Raw genomic sequence first — 26,242 nt, forward strand, 5'->3', positions numbered from 1 at the left:
TGTTAAAAATAGAAAGATTTTAGGTTCTTACCTATGCATAGATTTCAGCACAAAGCCAAGGATATTGGACTTGATTACATAACTGTCAGGGTGAGATAGTAATTCTGGATAAAAAGGTTTCTGAGAATTCTTGATTAGTGCTTTGACTACAAGTGACAAGATCTCCAAATAAATCTATTTGGTTATGTAAAAACAAGACAAATTAATGACTCACATTAATTCCAGATCAAGTTACAGTGTGAAGGTTTGTTGGGTCTACGGTGTGAAAGCCATCTATGATACATAGAAAGTCTTATTGTATTGAAAGGGATATAATACATCATAGAATGATGTAAAGAGTATTGAGGGCTGGAGGAAATATGGTGTGCCGTCAGAACACCTCCCTATAATTGATGACCAAGAATGGAAGAGGGTCATCAAGGTGGAACCAAAAGCCTTATAGCATAGAAAGAAGCTGCAGGAGTTTATAGCAGCTCACCGTGTACTGCATGAGCTGTGGAGAGGGTGGCTAGAAAAAATATCAAATCCTGCATCAAACTTACAAAAAGGCATTTGGGAAAATCTGGACAGTCATGACATTTTTTTTAAGATCAGATTTTTTCTGTTTTTTTTCTGAAAAATTATCAGATTGTATCCAATTATGAAATATAATTGTTTACTTATTATAATATGAACCAACAAAGAACTAAAATATTTATTGAAATGGTATCAGTTAGTGACAAAGCCTCACATCTTCAAGGAGTTTGCATGCTCTCCCCATGTTTGTGTGGGTTTCCTCCAGGTTTTCCATACAAAAGCATGTACAAACGCAGAAAAAGGTACCCAAACATTCAGACCCTCACTGCCACACACCTCTATTCCACAGGCCATCAGACAACTGAACACTCAGGGACTGGACTGAAACGCACAAACACAGAGTAGCTGTTCTATGTTTTCTGTTATTTTCTGTTCCCAGCAGTATTTTTACTAATTTACTTGCTACATTACGTTATGTTAATTTCACTGGTTCTGCACTTTGTTCTGCTCTTTGTTGTTTGTTTTTAAATGTTATTCCTGCACCGCCCATGTTCCATGTTTGCACATGTAGCCCAGTTTGTATTGCATAGATGCACTATATGTCAGTCCTTGTTTAATTGTTTAAATGTCACATGAAGCACCAGGTTCCGGAGAAACGTTTTATTTCACTATGTACTATCTAACATATATGCAGCTGAAATGACAATAAAGCTCACGTGAACAAAAGCACACATTTTTATAACTGAACACACAGTTTACAATCATTTTTGTACATGAATGATGTGACATATAATGCCATATATAGTGGATAAAGACATATAAAGTAAACAGTGCTGTTTTGGACATTAAATAACGGCTCAGTGTGACAATTTCATGCTACTTCCCTAATTTTATCAGGTCAACTTGATCTTAACAGGAGAAGTTGACTTGTACAGCTAAAGTTACTGGTCAGCAATTTTCTTATTATATTTGGTCAAGCCAGGTCAGGTTGACCCTGTTTCTAGAAATATGAATGTATTGATGGGCGGGGTTTGTTGACTTTCATATATATATATACTCGTCAACTTTATTCACTGAATTAACAAAGCATCTTCCAAGGTGAGTGATCTGTTCTTATTCAGAGTTAGTCGACAATGATGTTCCATTAGAGGCTCTATTGTGTGTTTTTAGTATTAAAATTAGGTAACTGTTATTCTTTTTTTCCATTATTTCAGTGTGAGAGCATTTTATTCCATGGTAACATGGATGCCTTTTATATATGGATCATGATCATGTGTTCATATAATTTGGCCATACTAGTAAATGAGATTAAATAAAATAATAGAATTTATTCACATGCTATAAAAACTTGCTTGTTTTAGGTGGAAAATACATAGAAAGGAGACTGTAATCATCATAGAACCATTGTGGCAGTTCCACATCCACAGACTTTCTGCACTATTTAAAAATTTTATTCTGATAAAATGTTTCAGCATTCTGATATGATGAAAAAAAAATTGTTTTAATCATTGTTATAATATGAAATGACAAGTAAAATAATTAGTGATGACCATGGCTATAATACTTTGAAATACTATATGAATTATTTCAATGCCTAAAATAAATTTTAAATGAAGTGTAAAGGGGGATGATTGATTCACTGATGACAGAAAGCAGGAATTTGGTCCAGATTTAATCTAAAACCCTCTCTTGAGTTTGTGTACTCTCTTTGGGCTTAGTTCATTTGAATTTTTGGAAGCATTGTCAAGCATTGCCTATTATTTGTTATTATTGTGTTTCATTTAAAATATTATTGATGTTTTGTTTTCTTGGATTTGTCTCACAGAGACTGAAGAAAAGAAAAACCAGCAATCTCTCACCAAGCTGAAGAATAGTAGACAATGCGTAGGGCAAGTTTCTATGGGCGGTTGAATCGCCCCATACCTTGCAGTGACAATGTTGAATCTACACTAGCTGAGTTTGAGCCGTTTGGCACCAGTCCTCCTGGGACCCTTGAAGACATGGGTAAGATATATTTTTTATCCCCCTCCTCCTGCATTGCCCTCAAACAGAATCAGCATAATTGTTTTCTAGTGTCAGTCCTGTCTTGGATAAATTAATTTTATACATGTGGAAATAGACATTAAATTGAATATCTCAATTAATATTAATAAATATTTTCCAACACAAAAATGCACAATGGCCACAAAGAGAGGGAAATGAAAGATCTTCCAGGGTTTTTTTTTTTGCTCAGTGGCAAACACCGTACATAATTTTCAGCTGCTTATGGACAAGTCAGCTGTCATTTGCCAACTTTGTCAGAATTTTCAGGCCAGACCATTATTCTGTGTCCAGTTACACTGCAACAGTTGCAGAGATGATCAATGATTCCCACCCTGTCAGCAAGATTCTCCATTCAGATTGTTCTCTTAAGCCTCCAAAACGACTTTTTTATCCCCTTTCAGCAGCAAGGAATGATTAAAAGGGTGTGTCGTCACTGCTGGCGTCTCCAGACTGTCCCAGCCAGGGTGAAAGCACAATGCTGTCCCTTTGGGAAATAAAAAGGACTTTGAGCACTCAGTCACCGTTGCTTTTTTGCTGATGGTTAGGTCTTTTGCAGTGTACAATGACTGTTCGTCAAGGTCGGCCTTGGCACAGGGTAGTGATGTGTAGCAATGTCTGTTTGTTGAATGTATATGAAGGGCATGCGCTTCACACTCTTCTGCTTGAACCCAGACTGCACAGTCATTTGGTCAGATTACAGTCGTTATATATGGTTAATAACAAAAAAAAAGTATTGCTCATATAATCATATATATCTAAGCTTGCTTCATTTTTTTCTCAGGCACAGCACCTCCGACTCTGACCGTTGTCAGTGTGGACATGAGGTTGAATGCCAACAAAACGGCACACCGCACCAATAGCTACATCAATGACAACCTCATTGTGCGCAGAGGGCAGGAATTCATCATGGCCATTACCTTCAACCGCAGTTACGACCAGTCTGTCGATGAAGTGGTATTGGAATTCCTCATCGGTGAGCTCTCTCTTTGTTGCTCGGTTCATTTTCGTTCAATTCAAAGCGAAAAACAAATCACACATCATACTCTTATTGCATTAATCATCATGGCCAACACCCTAACCCAAACCCTATTATCAAATGTGTCCTCATAGCAGGGGTTCTGATTGCACCTTATTCCTTCTGTACCACCTCTGTACAATATAAAGATTTTATCATATTTGCAAAAATTGGATTGAGTAAAACACATAACCTCTACAAATTGTCAGATTGGTTCCCTCTGCAAAGGTGCAGTAAAGGATGAGTGTGCAGAAGGTTCCCTAATGGAGTCGAGGCCTGGACTCCCTCTGCGCGGAGGGAGATCTTGATCTGTCTTGGGTGTGACCCACTACTTCCAGACAGGAAATGCTGCCAATTAGAATGATCAAACACATTTCAATCATCCAGTGCACAGTTTAAAAAGCCATCCCATCATTAGCTGTGATAATTAGCAGATGATCCCACGGCATAAAGCCGTCAGAGAGACAGAGTTAGACAGGCGGGTGAAGGGAGATGTATGAAGAAAGCACTGAAGCTGGATGACAGTAGTATTCTTCCACTGCAGGAAATGAAAAGTTGACAATACAAACATCAAAACAACAGGGCATGGAAGAGTTGATGAATGGCAGCTCACTTTTATCTTTGAGCCAAAATGTATTCTGCCTTTCTCGCAGCCAATGGAGTTTCTGTAGATACATTTTAGGCAAACTTTTGTATTGAGTAAAGGAAAGTAAATGCCTACTTTTTTTTGTCGTTCATTTGTTTACATATTGTCGCTGTCCACAAACATTTTCTTAAATAATTGCCTTTATATTCTTGTAAGTCGCTTTGGATAAAAGCATCTGCTAAATAAAGTAAAGTAAAGTAAAGTAAAGATATAACAAAAATATATGTATCAGATTTTTGTCTTGACCCTCTATTCTGCAGGAAGTGAACCATACACCACAGACACCTTAATTCCTATCGTCCTTAAAAGCAGTGTTCCCAGTTCTTGGAATTGGCGTATCATTGGGCAGCAGGGTTTAACGACAGTGTTGGGCATAACACCTTCACCCAAATGCATTGTGGGAAAGTTCTCCAGCTATTTGACAGTGGTGACACCTATTGGGAAATACCGGTCTAAGAGGAACCCCGATTTGGACATCTACATACTTTTCAATGCATGGAATCCAGGTAATTCACAGAAAATATCAACATTAATAAGCAACTACAAAGAAATTAAATAAAAAAGGATTACTATGTATCTGTGATAATGATTAGTAGATGGGTGTGCCTGTTTTAAGCCTCCTACACAGATTTTTCTCTTTCAGTAAATACTGTGTTTCACCTAATGACATTAATGATTTGATTAAGATTTTCCTATTGTTTGCTCGTCATATACACGCACACATACCACCAGACAAAAGTTTGGACACATCTTCTCATTTCTGGGTCCTGCTTTTTAACACTATGGAACAAAACTGAAGACACAGGACTTTTTGAAGTTAAGTAATAAACAAAAATAATAGCAAACGAGGCAAAACTTCGAACATTTGAAGCTCTCCAAAGCAGGTAATTTCTGCTGTGATGGCAGCATTTTACACTCTTCACATCAGGGATGGTTTTTGAACAGTTCTGAAGGTGAACACTTTCTTAAAAATAACTTTCTTAAACTTTCACTGAGTAGGTGTGTCAGAACTTTTCTCTATATATGTATTCCTCAGAATGGTCCCTGTTTGCAGGCATTGTTTTCTGAATTGGGTGCAGGGCAAGATGTATTTGGGGCGAGGTGCAAATCTACCATTTTGCATGCTGTCCAAACTATTTTGGAATTTTGTTTCTATTTACTAAAACCTAGGCGATGATGTCTTCCTGAACGATGAGAGTCAACGGACAGAGTACGTCCTTAATGACCAAGGAATCATCTTCAACGGTCAAGTCAATAACATCACCTCTCGTCCATGGAACTACGGGCAGGTACATACACAACAACCACCAATAAAGATACCTGTTTGACCAATGGGTATTTATTCTGTTCATTTATGTGTCCATCAATTTCATTGTACTGTCCTGTGGACTTTGTTTCATACAGTTTAAGAGAGGTGTTCTGGACGCCTGTCTCTTCGTCATGAATAGATCTCAAATGTTGCTGAAAGACAGACAGAATGTCATCAAAGTGGTCCGCAGAGCATCTGCAATGGTAAGTGTGTCTTACACAATGCTGATTTAAATAATTAAATAAATACGTGGCTGCACACTGAAAACTGTGAAAAAGCAGCCCCTAGATCAGAAACAGAGGAAGAAACTGGGGACCTGATTCATCATGATGCAATGATGCAGAGTCTATACCTATTGTACTCTGTGCCCCTATATGATAAAAGGTGACAAAAGCTGTTTTTTAAAATTTGACCAAAAATACATTTCAATGCATATAAATTATTAATTAGCATTAATAGCATTAATTGAGCATAGCTTTATACATGAATTCCTGTACCTGCATTTACAGTATGTATTATATAAATGATAAGGAAATGATAAGCAAAACTTGGTAGATTAACTTTCTAGATTATGGTGCTCTATCTCTATTAACGTGCCACCAGTCTGTAATAAGTCTTTGTTTATTCTCATATACAGAAATCATATATAGAGGTTAAGAGTGTATAAAAAAAGTGTACCCACCGCTGTTAAAATGGCAGGTTTTAGAGATGAAACAATGAGACCACAACAAATCATTTAAAACATTTCCCACCTTCAGCATTACATGTACAATTCAGATGAAAAACAAACTCAATAAGTGTGTTAGGGAAAATGTGCAAAAAAAACTGAATGCATTGTTATAGTAATGTGTGGCAGTATATTCTCATTTTTGTGCATCTTTTGGTTGTTTTGATGATTGACTCTCTGTGTCGATTTGGGCAGATAAACTCCAATGACGATCAAGGAGTAATCATCGGCAACTGGAGTAACGACTACTCAATGGGCACCTCCCCAACTTCCTGGACTGGCAGCACAGAGATTTTACTCAAGTACGCCAATACTGGGCTCTCTGTTGGCTATGGCCAGTGCTGGGTCTTTGCTGGTGTTTTCAACACCTGTGAGTTTAGCCATTCATTCTTCTTTCCTTGTTATCTTGCATATGTGTTGTCAATATGGAAGAATGCTGAAAAAGTATATCCAAAGCCATATCTGTTTGCCCTTGTGCTCTCCTCCTGGTTTGCTATGCACCACAATACACTGAAACAAAGCTTTGTCCAGGCTTTTTTGATCTGATCTGATTTTTAAGACAATGATTAAGACTGAAATGTTGCGAAATTCTGAAGTAACTTAATTAGAGACGCTTTTTCTGAAGCTGGAAGCCCTTTTCAATAAACCCTCTTTTAAAATGACATTATGTGTATAAGAACAGGCAAATATACAGAGGGGTTCATGAGTGACACATTAAAATGAGGACTCTCATTAGTCACCAAAGGTATCCAACCTTTGCCTCGTATTTCTTAAAGAAGGCTTTATTAACTGATGGAAGTTAAAATTGTAAATGGAAAAAAAATCAATTCTGATGACATTTCAGTACAGAATTATATATATACACACACACACACACACACACACACCTTATTTTGATATGTGTAATGTAGATGAGTATAGTATTTTATAAATTTAAACATATCAAAATAAGGTTCTGGCTGCATTACCAGTGAATGCCTGTGAAGTATATATTTATAAAAAGCATATGATGCACTGTGCCAAGTTGCAATCATCTGATTTTACATTTAAAATAAAAAGAAATGCTTTTAATTTTAATGAAAAAATTTAATTATCATGGCAAATTCACAAAAAGTACACTTTTTATTATGCTTTTTATATTCCTCACTCACTCTTTATCCACTATTGTTAATTCACATGAGGGTCTTAGGTGCCAGAGCCCAGGTCAAGGAGTCTCTGGAGTGGGGTGCCAGTCCACCATTTCCCAAACTGTATTTTGGAAGTGTACAATAAATCTAATTAAAAACCTAATTCTAATGTCAATGAGAGCTATTCACCCAGTTTCATCAACAACAATTTTTGAATGGTAATTGAGTGATTAACAAAGCTGTGATACATTTATTATTCTTTTTTAAAATTAAATTTCTCTTCTTCAGTTATGCGGTGCCTGGGTATCCCTGCCAGGGTGATCACTTGCTTCAACTCTGCTCATGACACCGTAGGTGAATGGATTACCGAAATCGTCGTGGATGAAAGAGGAACAAGAGACACTGCAATCAGCAATGACTCTGTGTGGTGAGAAACCCCTGAACATCTAATCAGTGCGGTGTCAAGTTAGAAATCACACTCTGTGTTTTCTCTACACAATCCCAGTCTCATCTTGGAACACCTGGAGATGATAGAATGTCAGGTGTAGTGAAGTTTGCATGCTCTCCCCACGTGTTCTCCAGTTTCCTTCCACCATACAAAGGCACTAGGTGAATTGGTGACTGAATAACCTGTAGGTATGAGTGTGTGAGTGAATGGGGTACGTGTATGTGCACCCTGCGGTGGGCTGTCATTATGGAAGAAACAAGAATGGGTGAACTTGTGTGTAAGCTTTTATATAAATACAACATTAGCTTTTTTTATTTACATTTCCATTCTGGTCTATGCAACACATTGGCTCGTTTTAAGCTGTATCTCTCTCACAAATTTAAACAAATTGAAATCTGTATCATTGTTTCACATTTTCTTCACTTCACTTCATGATTTAGAAGTGATCTTGCTCCTCTCGTGTTCAACAGCTTGTCGACCGAGCTGTGAAAACCAGAAAAACTCTCCCGTCACTCTTTGAAACATAAGATTCACCAGATGCATCAACATCTTTTTCTCCAGGAACTTCCACTGCTGGAATGAAGCCATGATGAAAAGGCCAGACTTGCCCCCTGGCTTTAATGGATGGCAAGTGGTGGATTCCACACCCCAGGAAACCAGCGATGGTGTGTTAAGCTGTTCAAATGACTTGCTAGATATTTATAACGGATAACATGATTTATTCTAGAAACAACCAGATGTACATCAAATACATGCACTAATGATATTGTAATTATACTGTGTATGCTGCTGATTTAGAAAATAATGTAAAAAATACATAGAATTCTAACCTGTTCCTCATACAGTAAATTTATGATTCATACAAGCTTTTGGTTTAAAAAAGTTCTCATACATTAAGAGCAGATTGAATTTAAATAGAAAGTGTAATCATAATTGTGGCTGTTCTTTTCTATTTCTTTTTCCTTTGCTCCTTATCTTTCTACATCTTTTTTGTTTCATTGTTTTCACTCAGACATTTTTCAGTGTGGTCCAGCATCTGTTCAGGCTGTCAAAAACGGGCTAGTGTACTATCCATTTGACTCACCATTTGTCTTTGATGAGGTAGACCTTGTTCTTCTTCTGCCCTACTCATAACTCATAACATCCTACATCGTGAGTGAACGGCATTTAATGCACAAAAATGCTTTCCACCCCAGGTGAACTCTGACTTGTATTACATGCAGCGAGACAGGTATGGGAACATGACAATTCTGTACATGAGCACAACGTACGTTGGCCAGCTGATCATAACTAAAACGATTGGTCAAAGCACGTATGATGATGTCACTTTAACCTACAAATATCCTGAGGGTAAGTTGGACTACATTCCACATGTCTATGAGGTAAAATGTCTGCTGTTTACTGTACAGCTGTCACTGCTGAGGGGGGAATGGAGACAATGGACGCAGAGGGTAGGGAAAATCAAGCATCAGGGCTCCTCCGGTGCACCTGCGCCCCCTGTGGCGTCCAGGGGTGCTGTATGTCTCAGCAGCTTTGCATGAAAATTACCATTAAATCTCTTAATGCCATCAAAAGATTAAATGTAATTACTTCTGGAACGGAAATTCTCATAATTTTTCATGCTTTGTTACCATCAAGCATGAACAATGCACAGGACTTTCCAGCCTCTTGCTAAAAGACAGCCTGCTGAAAACTAGTTTTGGACAGTGATCTTCAGAAGGCTGCAATTTGCCACAATATTGCTGGGTCGATTAGAAGTGCCAAGCTGTGAGGGATCAACAAAGCAACGATTAGGGTTGATAAAGTGCTCGATAAAAATCGCATCAGACCCACCCCGCGCCAGTTGGCTGATGAAGGAAGCAGTCACCTCTTTCGTCGGCTGTAGATTTCATTTGTAGCCAGAACATCTGCTAGGTCCCCAAGGCTTACCTATGCTGCATGCTTACAAAAAGAATAAAGAAAGTCCAACTAGAGTTTAGTACGAGCACAACTTTATTCGCTCCCATAGGATTGTCACTACTCGTACACTTTTAAAAGTGCAAATATTTTATAATATACTGTTTTTTTTTTTATATAAAGTCATTTTCTTATCACTTATACCCAGACCTGCCATGATCCTGTATTCTGAGGTGGTGACTCCATGGAGACTTTTGGGGCACAAAGTGATCATTGATATTTTTTTTTGCAGTTGGTGCTGGAAATTTGACTGCCACAAATGTGTCAGAACAGGCTTTGTGTATTTTGACATAATTGGGGGTCTAGAATATTTGCTTTAAATTCTGCAGCAGATTTATTATTTTTGCATTCAGTAATGACTCTGAATTAATTCATGGGATGGATTCTTCATCCACATTTACACACACACAGGCAGCGCCGAGGACGACGCAACTATGAGCCGAGTTGAGAAGTATGGCATTTCAGTATACCGCACTGCCATCGGGACACCCGATGTGGAACTGACGGTCACTGTGCCTACAGTAAAGATGGGAGACAGCTTCACTCTGACCGCCTTTCTGAACAACACAAGCGACGAGCGACGCACCGTCCAGGTGCTTGTTACTGGTACCGTAGTCTTCTACACCGGTGTAAACGCATCAGACTTCATGGACGCTGAGAATACTGTTCTTCTGGAGGCTGGGCAAAGTAAGCACAAAATGGTGTTCATTTCATATTGATCATGAGTGTTCCCAGTCATTGACCTTTGACCAGTGTATAGGTTCAAACCCCACTTATGACCATTGTGTCCCTGAGCAAGACACTTAACCCTGAGTGTCCCTGTAACTACTGATTGTAAGTTGCTCTGTATAAGGCCATCTGATAAATTCCATGTAAATGTAAAATAAATAGTTAAATTGAGGCATGAGTTTACAATGACAAGTCCCGACTCTAGGCCGTTGCTATTGCAGCCGATTCTCTTTTCATGAGACTAAAATGTCTCAGTGCCGATTAGTACTGTTAATGCTGCTGCTGCATAATGGATGGGAATTTGCCAGAATCTGCATCCATTTCCATAACATTTTCATGTCTAACATTTACATTTACACCATTTATCAGACTCCCTTTTCCAGAGCAACTTACAATCAGTAGTTACAGGGACAGTCCCCCTGGAGCAACTTAGGGTTAAGTGTCTTGCTCAGGGACACAATGGAAGTAAGTGGGATTTGAACCTTACTACCACCCTATAGCAGCTTTTTGCTCCTTTTCTTGGTTGCAGATTTTAGGATATCTTGATTATATGACCGGTAGACTCTAAAGCATCATCACATCTGACACTTCCCCACAGGCCAAAGCGTAGACTTTAACGTGAATGCAAGTGATTATACTGATAAACTTGTGGACCAGGGCTACCTCAGCTTCACCACCATTGGCAATGTCCTGGAGACCACAAATACTCTGACCAACAAGACCACAATCAAACTGCAGGTTCCACAGCTGAGTCTCACGGTTTGTTCTTTTTTGTGCCTCTTCTCTTCCTACTTCTTGTGAAGAGCTTTATAGTCTGTATCTAGTTAAATATGTGCCTCTGTGTGAATCCTGCTGTTTTTACAGCTTGAGGGTCAACCGGAGGTTCAAGTACAGATGTTTGTCACTCTGGCCTTCACCAATGTGTTCGGTTTCACCCTGGAGAACATTACAGCACGTATGGAAGGTCCTGGGTCTACCACAATCAGAACAAAACAGTACAGGTAACACCAGTTAACACACACTCCATTAAATAATTCTAAATCACTTTATGAATTTCAACATTGTTACATTGTCTGATACAAGAGTTTGTGTAACTTAGGGGAACTTTGTAATGAAACATTTGACTTTGTGAAATTTAAAGTTCCTAGTATTTCTATACAAACGCATTATGGGGTTGTGACCTTTGAGAAATTATGTGAGGGTGGAACAAACGGGAATATAGGTGCTTTAAGGTGAAAATGATCAACTCTGTTTCTTAGATTTGTGTAAAATTTGTTTCTATTTAACGGTCATCTTGAACAGCAACATTCCCAGTAACCATCGTAAAGAGTAATTGTTTAGTCTAATCTTGTTTATGCAGATATGATGTCACTGAGTATGAGTATTCCGATAATCTCTGTAGTAATGCGCAAATTCTGTTGCCTTTGGCCTTTTGATTCGGAATATACTGTGTGTTATGCTACACAGTTACTTACATAAATCATTTGTCACCAACCTATTGTCATGCACGCTGTGTATTGTGCATTTTCGCGGTGGCCAAGCAGACTTCAGACGATATAATTATCACATCAGCTCATGTACACACAGGCAGCAGAAGATCAGAGAGATCTGCTGAAGAATGCAAACACACACAGACAAAGAGTGTTTCCTGTCTTAGATTCTATTTGATTGTGTGCTTATGTTTGTATTTGCGTCTGGCCAACAGTGGCCTCGTTCCTGGTGCCTCTTTGTCCTGGAAGGAAGCATTTGTCCCACAGAAGCCTGGTCCTGACAGGGTGGTGGCCTCTCTGGACTGTGAAAAGGTCAGACAGCTGGTCGGAGAGCTCAGCATCAACGTCGCGGCCTGAGAAACATGCTGCTGGAAAACATTTAATGCTCTTTTGGCTTAACAATGGCTAGCAGTTCAAATCATACAGATTTCTTTTGCATTTAACTTGCTTAACATTTAAATGGATAACGATCATGCTAAAGAATGCTATGAACCAATTAAACAGTATATAGAATCACACGTTTAAAAGTCCATTATAAAATGATTTTATACCACAGATGTTTTTACTATAACAAATTGCTATGTTGTCTTGGCTATTACTTAAAGGGTATCATTATTTTAGGTTAAGTAGCTACATTTGCAAATAACATGCTTACTTATGCAAACTAATAATAAAATAATTTTGCAGTGCATTCCAGTGTTGTTCTCTGTATTTTAAGCACAAACACACACTTGGTAGCCTCATCATCTTCAGATAAACTGATGCATTTTAAGGTTAAAGACATTGTACAATTTTACTTTGTACAGCTTGTACTTTATTGTAAATGATCCTTGGTTTTTGAGGTGTTGAGGACCAAGTTGTTATCTACACACCATCCCACCAGTCTATGGACCTCCTCTCTGAACACTGTCTCTTCATCATTGTATATGAGCCCCATCACAGTGGTGTCAACTCCATGATAGCATTATTTGGGGAGGATACTGACACAGTCAGACATGTACAGCCTGTACAGTAAAGGACTTGATCCAGTGGTAATGCCGAGGGCTGCGGAAAGCTGCGAACCCACTCTGACTCTCTGTTTCCGACTGGAGAAAAAAATTCTAATTCAGCAGCAGATGGAAAAGGGGAAGGCCAGCACCAGTAACTTCTGTCAGTAACCAGTAACAATCTGTCAGGCTGTTCGGAAGTAGTGTGTTAAAAGTCAACAATGAGCAGCCTTGCATAATGCCTGTGCTGTTCCAGATGGGAGATGCTAGTGTGGCGCACGATGATGATGTCATCTTCAATTGGTATGTTAGTTCTGTATGCAAACTGGTAAGGGTCAAGTGTGGGTGAGAGGTAAGATGTGATGTGGTGATGCTCAAGTTTTCCGAAACACTTTATGAGTGATTGAGAGATCGCTGATGGTGGAGGACTGAAGAGAGGGAATGGGATTTAGAGATGGTACCCCTCTTTCCCTGAAGTAATTCCCTGTAATATACTACATATATGACCAGTATTAGATTTAGTTTTCCCACCTGCCTTTTGCTCCTAAAATGGATCTGTGTTGTGCTTTTGTTCATTGGTGCTTAATATAAAACAGGGTCAGGGTAAGGGCCCAATTTTAGGTGTTTTTAGTGTTTTTCCATCCTACCTTGCATTGTCCGATATTGCAGTTGTCTGGTTTGGTGTGAGAAGACTCAATGTGAGATGTCTCTTCTTTCTCCCTGCAGTTAGCGTTGTTCTGATGTATTTTTATTTGTAGATTCAACGTAGAACCTATGTAAGCACTCTGCTCAGTTGGGAAATTATTGCTAGTAATGGCTTTATTTTGCTCCATTTTACATCTGTGGTACATATGAGAGAGTAGTTTGGGGGGGGGGGTGCTCTGCCCCTCCTGTCCATTCCCTCACCTCCAGTCCTGTGCTCCATATTAATGAAATGTCTGGAAATAGCACCGCCTCCTTTTCCTGCCGGAATCTCCCCCATCGAGGAGCAGACGGTCACGTAACAGCTCTGGGAGTTTGATGTGCTCTGTGAGGGGGAGGAATCCACTTTGCTGAGAGGAACTCCCTTATAAACCCTCCGCCTACGTCCTTTGCTTCTGTGCGTGTATGTGTGTGTGTGTGTGTGTGTGTGTGTGTGTGCCTGTGTGTACAGTACTGTGTTTCTGCAGCTTAGTTGGAATGTGGAAAAAACAGTTGAGTGGACTTGATTTGGAAAGGCACACGCCTTTAGGTCCCACAGTTAAATGTTCATATCAGAGCACAAAACAAGCAAGAACTTAAAGGAATTGTAGACCTCAGAGACAGGATTGTCTTGAGGCACAAATCTAAGGATGAAAAAGTTCTGCTGCTTTGAGGGTCCCAAATAGCACAGTGGCCAACATCATCTGTAAGTGGGAGAAGTTCAAAACCTGGACTCTCCGACCTTGAGAAATAAAATTCTCTGCTCCTGTCTGTTGTGGATGCCAGGCATCACATTCGGAGCAAACCAGGCACCACTCATCCCCAGGCCAATACCATCATCTACAGTGAAACAAGGTGAAAAGTGAAAGTGAAGTGATTGTCATTTTGAAACACTGCAGCACAGCACAAAGTGCACACAATGAAATGGATCCTCTGAATTTAACCCCTCACCCTTGGTGAGCAGTGGGCAGCCATGACAGGCGCCTGAAGGAGCTTGAGAGGTGCCAAAGATGTATTGAGGAAAGGCTGTGAACTTATGTACATGTGATTTCTCAGCTTTGCCAAAACCTCAAGTAAACATTTCTTTGTCATTAAGGGGTGTTGTGTGTAGAATTCTGAGGGGAATGCTTAAAATCCCTTGTGGAATAAGGCTGTAAAATAACAAAATATGGAAAAAACCCTCTAGGTTCAACTTCAAAATCCCCTGTATTCCTCAGACACTCCAAAACCCAAGAAGGCTGTGAGTTCAAGTCCCAGCCTAAGGACTTAAGAATTGTCCATAGATGCGAGTGTGTGAGTGTGCTGGCACCCCGCCCTGAGTGAGTCCCTGTCCTGGGCCAACCTTGACACTGTGTAAGCCACATGGAAAGTTCTACTAAGCGGTAGAGGCAAGCAAATGGGTCAGTAAGTTATATACATTTTCAAAAGGAAAAAAAATAGATATTGTGTTTAAGTGATGTAATGTTGATGTAAACATGAAAAAGTTAATGTGTATTTAGGTGTTCTTGGTAGATGTGTTGAAGAAATAGAAATATACACTGTTAATTCAGTGTTATCACGTAGGATAAAAATAATCTATTGGATTTTTCAATTCTGCTCATCAGGCTGAACTCATCTGCCCGAACAAAACTGAGAATTGTTGGGGGTTTTTTTACGAATCAATCTTGATAATAGTCTTAATCTTAATGGACAGGTGAAATAAAGACAATTGTCTTTTTTATGCAATCAATAAATCAGTCGAAACTGTGAGTCGTTGTGATCTCTGTTGGAGAGCTAAATTTGTAGTTTCTGTGCAGGCCTTCTCCAGTGTTGGACTCGTTTCAGGGAATTTATTACACGTTTCACGACAGACTCCAGCACAGCGAACGTGTTTATGCGCCCGTTGGCCGCTAGAGGGCGCTGGGAAACACCGCGAAAAGATGCTGCGAGCAGGCGCCACTCCACTCAATGAAGAGCCGTGAACGTGGGAGCAAAAGCCCTGCCGAATATCCCAGTGACGTCTTCCCTTATACAACATGACGTGCAGTAACACAAAACATAAAAAAAGAACAGGTTACGTCACATTGCTCTTAATGCACTTAGTGCGTAAAATCGCGCCAACACATCAATCCATCCGTTTATATTTCTACAATGTTACTACTACTACTAATAATAAGACCCTCAAATGTGCAGCATTATATTGTAAAGCTTACACACTGACAGCCTACAGAGGCCGGGTTCTAGCTGAACTGCCCAGGGATCCAATTACGCGGCGGAGAGGCGCGCACACGCGGGAAGCCCGGGCGCGCACACGCGGCCAGGGTTCTCCTTCAGCGGGAGCCCGAGGAAAAAACTTTTCAGTATTCCGCTCAGACCCACGCAGGAGTCTGTCGGAGGGAGGGGGGGAGGGGGGGCAGACACGACGGCCAACTCGTTTCGCTGACGTCAGCGATTCCACGTCGTGTGGAATACAGAGGCGGTTCCCGTCAGAAATCTCCACCCATCGAACTGAATGTGTGTGTGTGCACACGCAATTAGTATGTTAATGTTCAATGTATTTAATATAGTGTCAAAAACGTCGAACGATTCGATAACGTTGGGGGAACGTTTTGGTCCAGCAAAATTCTGTATCTGTATATCATCTAGCTATTTATTTATGTATTTATTACTGGTGCAATATTTTATTCTGGGTGCCTTTATCGGGACAGTCTTAACGATGTTCCGCGTGATGAAGGCTGCCGCGCGGTGACCTGTGGTCTGGTGGGGAACTCCGGGCTACGGGGGCGCGCACGGGAGCGCGCGTTAAAACGCCTTCACCTCTCCAGACTGCGGCGGCCGGCGCGGCCCCGCGTCCGTGACCCAGATCGCTCCTTTAATCACTAGCGCGGAGTCCGGGGGAGGAGAGAGAGTGTGTGTGTGTGTGTGTGTGTGTGTGTGGAGTGGGGTGAGAAAAAAAAGCCCGCCTTGTCTAGCAAATAAGAGAAGGGAGAAAGGGGGAGTCCGACAGTGACTTTTTACGTCAAGCCCTGCGTCGTGGGCGTGAAGCAGAGAGAGAGAGAGAGAGAGAGAGAGAGAGAGAGACGAGGCATCACCGCCCTCAGTTTACGGGGTGCACCGCACCATCCCCTCCTCTCCTCTTCCTCTCCTCTTCCTCTCCTCACCTCTCCGCTCCGCTCCGCTCCTCCAACTTGACCGGACGGCGATGTCCAGCGCCGGGGCTGCGAGCCGCTCTTCCCGCCCACCCCTCTAAAACCCGCGGACCCCAATGGTTCCACGTCGCGTAGGATGGGATTAACTTTGACCGGAAGATACATCTCACTGTTTCTGGCTCTTCAGATAGGTGAGTCGATGTCGAAAATCCATTTCCCCCCTTTTTTTAAATTGTATTTCTCCCGAAAAAAATACGTAAAAAATTACGTTTATCGAAACGTGCCGCTCTTGTGTTCGTTGGTCGGATAAAGTGTCGTGCAAATTGGCTTCCACGTGGCTTGAAAGGATCGAATTTGGTGGCGAGTTGGCGTGAGGAAGTGAAATGGTGTAAAACTCGGCGCTTCCTCCCCCTCCGAGGACGGACGGACGGACGCGGCCGTGTCAAACCCCCCTGTTCCCCGTGATCCGTCCACGACGCACTAAATCTCGTCCTGATTTCGTTTTTATTCTGCGACGACATTGAGAGCTCGCGCATATATATTTTGTCATGTCTAAAGGTACAAATGAATTCAAACCTCAATGTCATACCCCGTGCGCATAAAGGTACTATTATAATTCAGAAAAAATATTAAAAAAAAACCCATACCACAATGATCGGTGTAAATTCGTAATAAAAGGCAGGGCGGAGGAGGCTGATCGGTAACCCGCCATGTTGAACGAAAACGGAATCGCCGAACGGCGCGCCGCAGCGATCGAAATATGAAACATAAAAAAAAATAGTGAAGCAGCTGAAAGTGTTCGAGCTGCCATTTAAATCGAGGATATTTTTCAGCACACGCGCATGCTGATATTACGTAATTGCGTCTGATCATTCGAGTACGCGGTCATTATAATAAAAATAATTATTCTTTTCATTCCCACGAGATAACGTCTATACTGCCTAATACGGGTAATATTAACCTCTATCTGCATCACGTTTTGGGCGCGTCCACATTCCCGCGGAAACGCCGCGCGGTGTTCGTTACCTCGCGCTCGCTTTGTCCTTCACGTGATGTTCACGGGAATCCAGAACCGGTCCGTTCCCCCACATCACGGCCACCGGCATCCGCCGGAAATACGTGCTTATTATTCGTTATATCCTGGTTATTCTTAAAAAAAAAAAAAAAAAAAGGTTTTAAGCAGCGGACGATTTTTACTATCGCGGACACGCGCGCACACACGTGCAGCGGGGACACGCCCCCCTGTGACCGCTCGTGATGACGTCATTTCACGTGAAGTAACGTGAAGTCTATCTATCGGCAGCGGCTTCACGATACGGTACTTATCGATAAATCGGGACAGTCATTCGTTCCTCCAATTTAGGTCAGTTACGCGCTAGACACCTAATGATGTTTATCATTAGGTGTCATTTATTTATATAAATACAATATATACAGCATTTCATATACAGGGAGAAATAAGCTAAAATAAAAAGTTGTTTATTTTCATAAAAAGTTATCAAATTCTTTAATGAGAAATAAACGAAATAATCCTCATAAGGATTATAATAATAATAATATAGTAATAATAATATTGATTTGAATAGGTATTAATATGAAATGTGACCTGTATCTGACCGTGTGGTTGCTCTCCACCCACGCAGCGTCCCTGCTGCAGGCAGTGCGGGCGGCGGGGAAATGTGAGGCGGTGTTTAAAGGCTTCTCCAACTGCCTGCTTCAGCTCGGGGAGAGCATGGCCACCTACCCACAGGAGCTGGACGAGAGGGAGAACCTCCGCACCATCTGCACGTGAGTCGCGCGCGGGCACGCGGGGTGGCGCAGATGGGGCGCGACAGCACGGCCGGGTCAGAGGTCACGGCCGATAATTGGATTAAGAGAAACACGGGAGGCGGGATCCGTGTCAGATTTATTACATGTGTGTCTAATAAAAAGCTGTATTAAGTGAGGTTTTTTATATATAGCTGGATTTGAGATTTTAGTCGCCATATTATCATAATTGATTTTCATATCTGAGACTGAGAGAAAAGAGGAGGGGTGTGTGTGTGTGCGCTTTGGCAAATGTGTGTGTGTGCGTGATGTTTGAGGTGTGTGTGTGTGTGTGATGTTGGAGGGGTGTAAGTGTGCGTGTGTGTGTGCGTGATGTTGGAGGTGTGTGTGTGATGTTGGATTATGTGTGTGTGTGTGCGTGACGTTGGATGATGTGTGTGTGTGCGCGTGATGTTGGATGATGTGCGTGTGTGTGTGATGTTGGATGATATGTGTGTGTGTGTGTGTGTGTGTGTGCGTGATGTTATAGGATGTGTGTGTGTGTGTGTGTGATGTTGGATGATGTGTGTGTGTGTGTGTGATTTTGGAGGATGTGTGTGTGTGCGTGTGTGTGTGATGTTGAATTGTGTGTGTGTGTGTGTGTGCGTGATGTTGGAGGAGAATCTCTCCCCGGGAGACACATTACGTGTCTGAGGGAGAGGAGGGTGGAGATCTTCTCCTCCATCCATCTGCGCCATTAAAGTGGCCTGATGGAGAGGGGGGGGGGGTGTTATTTGCACCCGCGTCTGCGCTCCGGTACAATAGAGTCAGGTTATAGACTTAATATTGCATAAATGCATGTATATCATCTTGGATATGCCCGAACACTACTACCACTTATTGTAGGAATGAGGAGAGTAGCGGTGGAGTAGAAGGGGAATGTCCCTGTAATGATGCTGATGCCGTTCTGCGCCAGGTACTGGGATGACTTCCACTCCTGCGCCACCACCGCGCTCGCCGACTGCCAGGAAGGCGCCACGGAGCTGTGGGAGAAGCTGAAGAAGGAGTCCAGGAGCCTGGAGTTCCGCGGGAGCCTGTTCGAACTGTGCGCCGGCGGGAACGCGGCCCCGGGCCCGGCCTCGGCGGCGCCCGTCCGCCTGGTGTGGCTGCTGTCCGGACTGTCCGCCCTGCTGACGCGGCTCGGGATTTAGCCCGAAAACGCACAAGAGTTGAAAAAAAAGAGGAAGAGGAAGAGGAGGAAGAGCCGAAGTCGGGAGGCGCGGGACTGGATTTAATTCTTCATCGGGAGGAAGACGCGGACTACAGTGGGGATGTCCCACCAGAGCCGCCTGAGCCCGGGGTGTGTGTGTGTGTATGTGTGTGTGTGTGAGTGTGTGTGTGTGGACTGGGTCGATCGCATAAAAAATTCAGCGCGTGCTGAGCTGAAACCATGACGACATCCAGCCCACACGGCCAGGACGAAATCTCGCGATGACGCAAAAGCACATTCATGCATAGTTATTACGACAATACAATTGATCAACATAATTAATTAATGACAATAGGCGCGAGCATAGACACACCGCTGCTTACATCAACCTACAGGTTCCTTAAAGGAGCTCAGGGTTCGGAGGTCAGGAGGGTCACACCAGGAAATAAAACGGAAATAAAAATGACAAAATATATCAGTAAATACGGAAATAAAAACAATAAAAAAAGAATACAGGAACTCAGGAATGACGAGCGTCGGACCCGTTCACTGTAGCCAGCCAATAACAGGCTTTCCAGTTAGTCAACGCGAAAAGGCTCCGCCCACACCGGATCCTAGCTCCGCCCCGTGGCGGAAGGAGCGGGAAGCGAGTTCGCGTTTTTTCCCGCTGCCTTCAGATGACGCGTCTCATGTTCTGTTCGTTCGTTCGTTCGTTCGTTTTCTCGGGATCGTTGCATATGAATATTGCAAATGTTCATGATCAGTAAATAAGAGATGTGTGTGAAATGGTTTACAGGAAAAAAAGAGAAATTATTTCAAAGATTTAATAAAAAAAGAGAGATTGATTATACAAGTATATTGAAACCAGATTGCTAACAAAAATATGAAGATATGAAATAAAAGCGGTTAATGTTTAACGAGAGGTGTGATGTATTTATTCACGTGAAGCGTTAATATAAGAACACACACACACACACACACATTTTATTTTACATTCTTCAGGCCTCCAGGGCATGAACATGATCGATAGACGTTGAGAATTTGGCGCTTATTTCCTTCGGGAGAGAAGAGTCGCCTTTACGTTTTTTTTTTTTTCGTCGTAAATCTGTGATGTGTTACAATTTATTTTCATTAAGACATTTTTTTGGCAACGAACTACACCCCCCTGGCCACGGCCACGTGATCCCACAGAATGTAGACTGATTAATAATTCATTTCTTATTAATAATGCATGGCATTTCGAGCAATTCTACAAATGTTAAAACGACAAAAACGTAGGATTTCAGACATTTTGAGCTTCATTTCAAAAGGCATTTTTCTTGAAGAAAATCTATATTTTTATAATCAACTGTAAACCCAAGTAGCTTTACAGGCAGTAAATATTTAGACGTCTTGTCGTTTGATTTATAAATTTGTTCTTTTATTTATGGAATGTATTTGGTAACTGTATCAATTCGAGATCGAAGCAGAATCAGATGACGTCAGCGAGAGACACTTCCCGCGACATTCCAGCCGATAAAGTCGCTTTACTAATTAATATTTTGATATGTCTGCTGACTGGGGAAGACTTTTTTTCTCGCAGGATTTCTTAGATTAAAAAAAATTTATGTACAGAGACCGAACAGGCGGCGTGGATTTGTGCCACTTTTACGCTGCCAGGTCTCCCTGCGTGACAGTTCCACGCAGAGCCCGTTTTGTTTCTCGGCGAGCTGCGCGGGTTGACGTCATGTCCTGCAGGATATCCTGTAAAGATCATACAAATATAAAAAAAACACCATGTTTTTTTTTTTATTATTACGTGTGCTTTGCATATGTGGAATAAAATGTCTCATGCCTAATTGCATGAAACAAAAATCATATATAGGTTACTGTAGATGGCGTAATGTTTCTCCTGGGCACAGCAGCACATTCTGAGGCAGAACTTAAATTATCTTGCCCCCCTGGCATGTCAGCCCAGAATTCTGAATTCCTCCTGAAATCACAACCCCATGTGACATTGTCTAGGATAAGAGATGGAGCCACAAATTCATGTACACACACACATACACACACACTCAAATAACTAATGATCTGTAGAACATCACCCTCACCTTGACCTTCAGCCTTGGTCCTGTGACCACATCTCACTAACATACAATTTTTTTTATTAAATTTTTTTTTGGTGCAGCAGTATGTAGTTCAGGTACTTCGCACATATACTGAAAACATCTGCTCATTGCTTTTTACACTGAAACATGCCAAGAATTGGTTTTGGTTTATTGAGCAGTACCTCTGACTGACTGAGATCATTGGACAATTAGAAGGTCATTCATCACCGATCCAATGCAACAAGATCATGATTCCAGAAGAAGTGAATGAAACTAGTTCAACCCAACATGGACCCCAAAATGAATCAGGCATCAAACCAATCAGGATTTAAGCTGCTGTTGCCGTGACCTTTCACTGTGTCAGATATAAAAAAAAAAAACCAGACTCAGCAGAGAAGCCATAACTACAATTAATCAGCTGTCATCCCCGAAACACAGAGAGGTGCACCATAGGAAACCTCACAGCTTGCTGCCGGCGAGTCCACTAATGACTTTTATTAGGATTTGCCTTCAGCAAATAAGTGAAGAAATCAATCAAATGATCATCGCTGAACAGCTTCCTCTTCATCAACTTTCACACGAAGAGACCAGAAACAGGAAGAAAATTCGAGTGAGCAGACGGGTTAGCAAGGCCAGATGGACCAGAAATGTTATTCTAATAAATATTAAACTTGATTCATAGCAGACTACGGCTTTGATTTTTATTGAGAAGAACAAGATATTTGTATCACTTTCATACTAGCAAAGGGTGAAGAGGATAGGACTGGATGAAAGGGAAATGGTGAGTAGTCGTCCTGAACAGAATTCCGCCAGGATTGACTGGGTCAGGCAGTGAGGATGTCAGATCAAGGCAATGACCGCAACTCATGGGCAACTTAGAATAAAACTGCATTTTGTGTACTGGAGCAGTTTAGTTTTTAGAATTTAAAAAATGTTTTTTTTCATAATTTATTAATCCCGAAGGACAATGCTTCTCTGCTTTTAACCCATCACCCTTGGTGAGAAGTGGAGCAGTGTGTGGGGACGCTGCTTTGCTCAGTGGAACCTCAGTGGCACCTTAACGGATCGGGATTCGAACTGACAATCTTCTGATTATGAGGCCGCTTCCTTAACCGTTCTGAAACGGCATCTGGATGTGCATCTGGATATTAAAAAGTTAGATGAAGTTTTGGGACAAGAAAATTTGCAGAATGGGCAAAACATTCTAAAGTAATCTTCATGTTAGGATTTTTGTCAGTTGCAGTGATTAATTCTCTGACTGTCTTATGACAATTCTGAAAACCCAAAACTTGCAAACTGTTTACTAAGTTATTAAAAAAACATTCCCCAAAAAAAGTTTGTTCCGAAAATCTGCTGAGGTTTATCGCTATGGAGATGGATTATGAGCCAAGGAGTCAAAATCCATAATAATTGTCACTCACCAGCCCACAGTTATGATGAGCATAAAGTGAAATATGCCTGATATTGGACACTTGGCACTAAGTTCTATCAGGTTCTAAAGTGAAAGTGAAGGGATTGTCATTGTGAAACACTGCAGCACAGCACACGGTGACAGAACGAAATATGTCCTCTGCTTTTAACCATCACCCTTGGTGAGCAGTGGGCCGCCCCAGTGTGTGGGGACGGTGCTTTGCTCAGTGGCACCTCGGTGGCATCTCGGCGGACAGGGATTAGAACCGCTAGGCCACCACTGCCCCACCTAAAGAAGCAGAGTGCTACAGAAGCCTGCAGAACGCTGCATGTTGATGGCGCCTGATTGAATTGAGTCCTTGAGGGGAACGCAAAGACTTTTGCCCAGGCTTCGCCATTCCCTGCTAAATGGAAACATCTGTCTGCCAGTTGGCGGTGAGCGCACTCAGAGGAGATCGTGTGGCTTTTGGCAGAGAATAATGACAGCCGGGGTTACTGTGACCTATTGGAAATCTGCGGGGAGCTTGTACAAGCACAAGAAAGGAAATGGGCATTGCAGTGGATTTCATTGCTATCACACTCTTTCACCTTCGCTCCCTCCCCCTTTAAACGTACTTGGACAAAACCCATGGTAGCTCTTGAGACAAAGCCTGTGTCAATAGCATGAGCACAAAACATATTCAGCTGCTAATTTGACCGGCTCTCTTGACCTAAAGCCTTGCGTTCAGCGTCAGACTTGGCTGGACGATGCTTGTGGCATCAGTGGCTCAGCAGAACTTAACAGCCCAAGAGCCAAGCAACCAAAGTCTTGTCTACAACTAGTACAACATTACATACAACATTTCATTGTGCACACCGTGTGCTGTGCTGCCGTGTTTCACAATGACAATCACTTCACTTTCACTTCGTCTGCAGATTTTGAACACTCCCAATGCACAGATCTTCAGAACCCAACATTACAACCGCTTGTTTTCATGAATCTCATTCACTCTCATCCAATCCTAAAAAAATATAATTGACGACCTGTAATTCATTACTTCAAGGATTCATTAGGGGTGACTCCTCAATACTTAATTCGAGGTATACATCAATACAATCATCAGGAAGCACGGTCACAATCCAGTATCTCTGCCTCAGCAAGGCACATCAAATTTTGTTATAAGTTCCCCCTTACCAGGCCTCCAGAATCGTGAACCTCATCAAATGAAAAATGGAATAAGCCTGAAAAACCACAATACTGGTGCACACACACACACACACACACACACAAAACAAAAAAAAAAAACAGTTTGGCATTTTGTTGTTTTCCGCTTGGTGTGACAATGAAGTGAAATGCTTTTTGGAATCAATTGCAGCATGAGACAGAAAATCCTCAATTTTAACCAGACTTATTTACGTGTTTGATATGGACAACAATCATAAATCATGACACATTAATGTGTCTTTAATGCAAATGTACCGCATTCCAACAGTTATTGCCGTTACTAGTTGGATTATTAGCATCTCTAAATTGCTCCCCAGGAAGCCAGAGTTAATGTGTTATTTTTTAGTGTATAGCATTTGAGAGCTTGGAGCTCCATCCTAGGTTGCAATTCCCCAAATGTTAGCCTAATGATTCAGTGGCAGCGGGAGTGTGGAAAGTAATACTCGCCTGCCATTTAAGCAGCATCATTACACTACGGTGGTTTGGGTGAGAAATCACTTTGTGCCCAGTGCTTCCTCCCACCACAAAAGGGAGTGAGTTAGCTGAGAGACAAAGCTAAGTTGACTTGACCTTTCTGTGATACTGACCCACAGGATTCATAATTATATTTACATCACTGAAATTACAAAAAAAAAAACGCCATAGCATTTTATCCACTATTTATTTTAGATTATTAGCCAGCATACTGTTCTGGACCCAGGATTTCATGTGGTCAAGATGTCGATCTGTGTGTGTGTGTGTGTGTGTGTTTGCTGATATAACATGTTACATACATGTCATCAGCAGGACTTCAAAGGACAGAAACAACAGGTGCTAAACTGAAAGAACGTAGCAAACCTAAAAAAATACAAGTTTGCACCAGAGAGGAAAAGGAGATGCAGTTGAAGAAGTGGAGAGAGAGAGACAGAGAGAGAGGGTGGTACTAATTGCCTTTGCTGAGCCCTGGCATTAAAATTGATTTTACTTCTTGTGCACAGCTGCCACACTTCACTCGCGCGCCTAGAGATAAATCACTATCGCTGTGTGTCCAGAGAGAGTGCCACACCAGGTCACCCTGCCATTCCCACCATTACTGTGTGTGTGTGTGTGTGTGTGTGTGTTTACCGCCAGAAGAAATCTTTCAGAATTCAGATGTATTTCTCTCAGTAAAAACAGTGTTGCTGTATACTTATGTGCTCCTGGGTCACTCCCGAGCTGGCAGCTGCTTGGGTGACGTTCTCACCACACGTCTTATTCATTAGGCATCAGGTCCAGTTGATAAAGCCCCACTCAATAATTACATCAAAACCTCTTACAACGACATCCCGGCTCCTGCCCAGCGCCTTTCTTGCCATGTTTCCAGTACTAGCGGGTGTGATGGAAGCTTCTCTCGCATAAGACAGATGTGGCTGAGGAATATGCATCAGCACTCCTACTCTGTCATTCAAAACCTCAACAAACCAAGCAGTTTGTGTGGCGCGTCCTAAAAATACCTGGCCTAAATTCGATTAACCAACATATGAGCCCCTGCGGGATCTCCATTTCAAATATATCGTACCCTGACATGAAATGAGCCCTCTGACATGTCTTCTAATCAACCTCAAAACACGCTCAAACTCATACAAGGCATCCAGAAAGAATTCACAGTGCATCACTTTTTATGTTTTATGTTACAGCCTTATTCCACAATTTTTCCCTTCAAAATATTACACACAACACCCTATAATGACAACGAGAAAATAAATAAATTGAGATTTTGACAATTTTTTTAAATAAAAAACTAAAAGTGCACATGTAAATAAGTA

General features: G+C 41.6%; 2 protein-coding genes and 1 long non-coding RNA gene across 4 annotated transcripts in view; 2 read left to right on the forward strand and 1 right to left on the reverse strand.

Annotated features, from left to right (window-relative positions):
• Window positions 1-12,697, forward strand: part of LOC114766796 (coagulation factor XIII A chain-like) — a 26,136-nt gene extending 13,439 nt beyond the window's left edge. The window contains exons 1-15 of one of the 2 annotated variants that reach the window (XM_028958039.1): window positions 1,591-1,614; window positions 2,342-2,520; window positions 3,341-3,532; window positions 4,481-4,726; window positions 5,391-5,509; window positions 5,625-5,732; window positions 6,452-6,626; window positions 7,672-7,810; window positions 8,393-8,496; window positions 8,844-8,932; window positions 9,028-9,181; window positions 10,199-10,474; window positions 11,115-11,275; window positions 11,381-11,517; window positions 12,222-12,697. In XM_028958039.1, coding sequence (XP_028813872.1) covers window positions 2,397-2,520; window positions 3,341-3,532; window positions 4,481-4,726; window positions 5,391-5,509; window positions 5,625-5,732; window positions 6,452-6,626; window positions 7,672-7,810; window positions 8,393-8,496; window positions 8,844-8,932; window positions 9,028-9,181; window positions 10,199-10,474; window positions 11,115-11,275; window positions 11,381-11,517; window positions 12,222-12,363 — 2,166 coding nt within the window. In that variant the 5' untranslated portion in view covers window positions 1,591-1,614; window positions 2,342-2,396 and the 3' untranslated portion in view covers window positions 12,364-12,697. Of the gene's footprint in view, window positions 1-1,590; window positions 1,615-2,341; window positions 2,521-3,340; window positions 3,533-4,480; window positions 4,727-5,390; window positions 5,510-5,624; window positions 5,733-6,451; window positions 6,627-7,671; window positions 7,811-8,392; window positions 8,497-8,843; window positions 8,933-9,027; window positions 9,182-10,198; window positions 10,475-11,114; window positions 11,276-11,380; window positions 11,518-12,221 lie in introns of those variants that run through there. The other variant, XM_028958030.1, reaches the window with a different exon arrangement.
• On the reverse strand, window positions 11,543-17,869 carry LOC114766811 (uncharacterized). The gene is made up of 2 exons (XR_003742863.1): window positions 17,828-17,869; window positions 11,543-14,019 (listed from the first exon to the last, which is right to left on the reverse strand). It is a non-coding gene; the product is annotated as an uncharacterized LOC114766811 (long non-coding RNA).
• nrn1a (neuritin 1a) lies at window positions 16,482-20,674 on the forward strand. The gene is made up of 3 exons (XM_028958053.1): window positions 16,482-16,992; window positions 18,445-18,589; window positions 19,524-20,674. The coding sequence occupies exons 1-3, from the start codon at window positions 16,938-16,940 to the stop codon at window positions 19,756-19,758; spliced, it is 435 nt and encodes a 144-aa protein (XP_028813886.1). The 5' UTR covers window positions 16,482-16,937; the 3' UTR covers window positions 19,759-20,674.
• Window positions 20,675-26,242: the final 5,568 nt, after the last annotated feature.

This window comes from Denticeps clupeoides, chromosome 2, assembly GCF_900700375.1.
Source record: "Denticeps clupeoides chromosome 2, fDenClu1.1, whole genome shotgun sequence".
Lineage (NCBI taxonomy): Eukaryota > Metazoa > Chordata > Actinopteri > Clupeiformes > Denticipitidae > Denticeps > Denticeps clupeoides.

Excerpts from the sequence above, each read along its gene's own strand:
- nrn1a (XM_028958053.1), top strand. The coding sequence starts at position 16,938 with ATGGGATTAACTTTGACCGGAAGATACATCTCACTGTTTCTGGCTCTT. Across the intron at positions 16,993-18,444 it reads GTTTCTGGCTCTTCAGATAG|CGTCCCTGCTGCAGGCAGTG; the intron begins GTGAGTCGATGT and ends CCACCCACGCAG. Across the intron at positions 18,590-19,523 it reads AACCTCCGCACCATCTGCAC|GTACTGGGATGACTTCCACT; the intron begins GTGAGTCGCGCG and ends GTTCTGCGCCAG.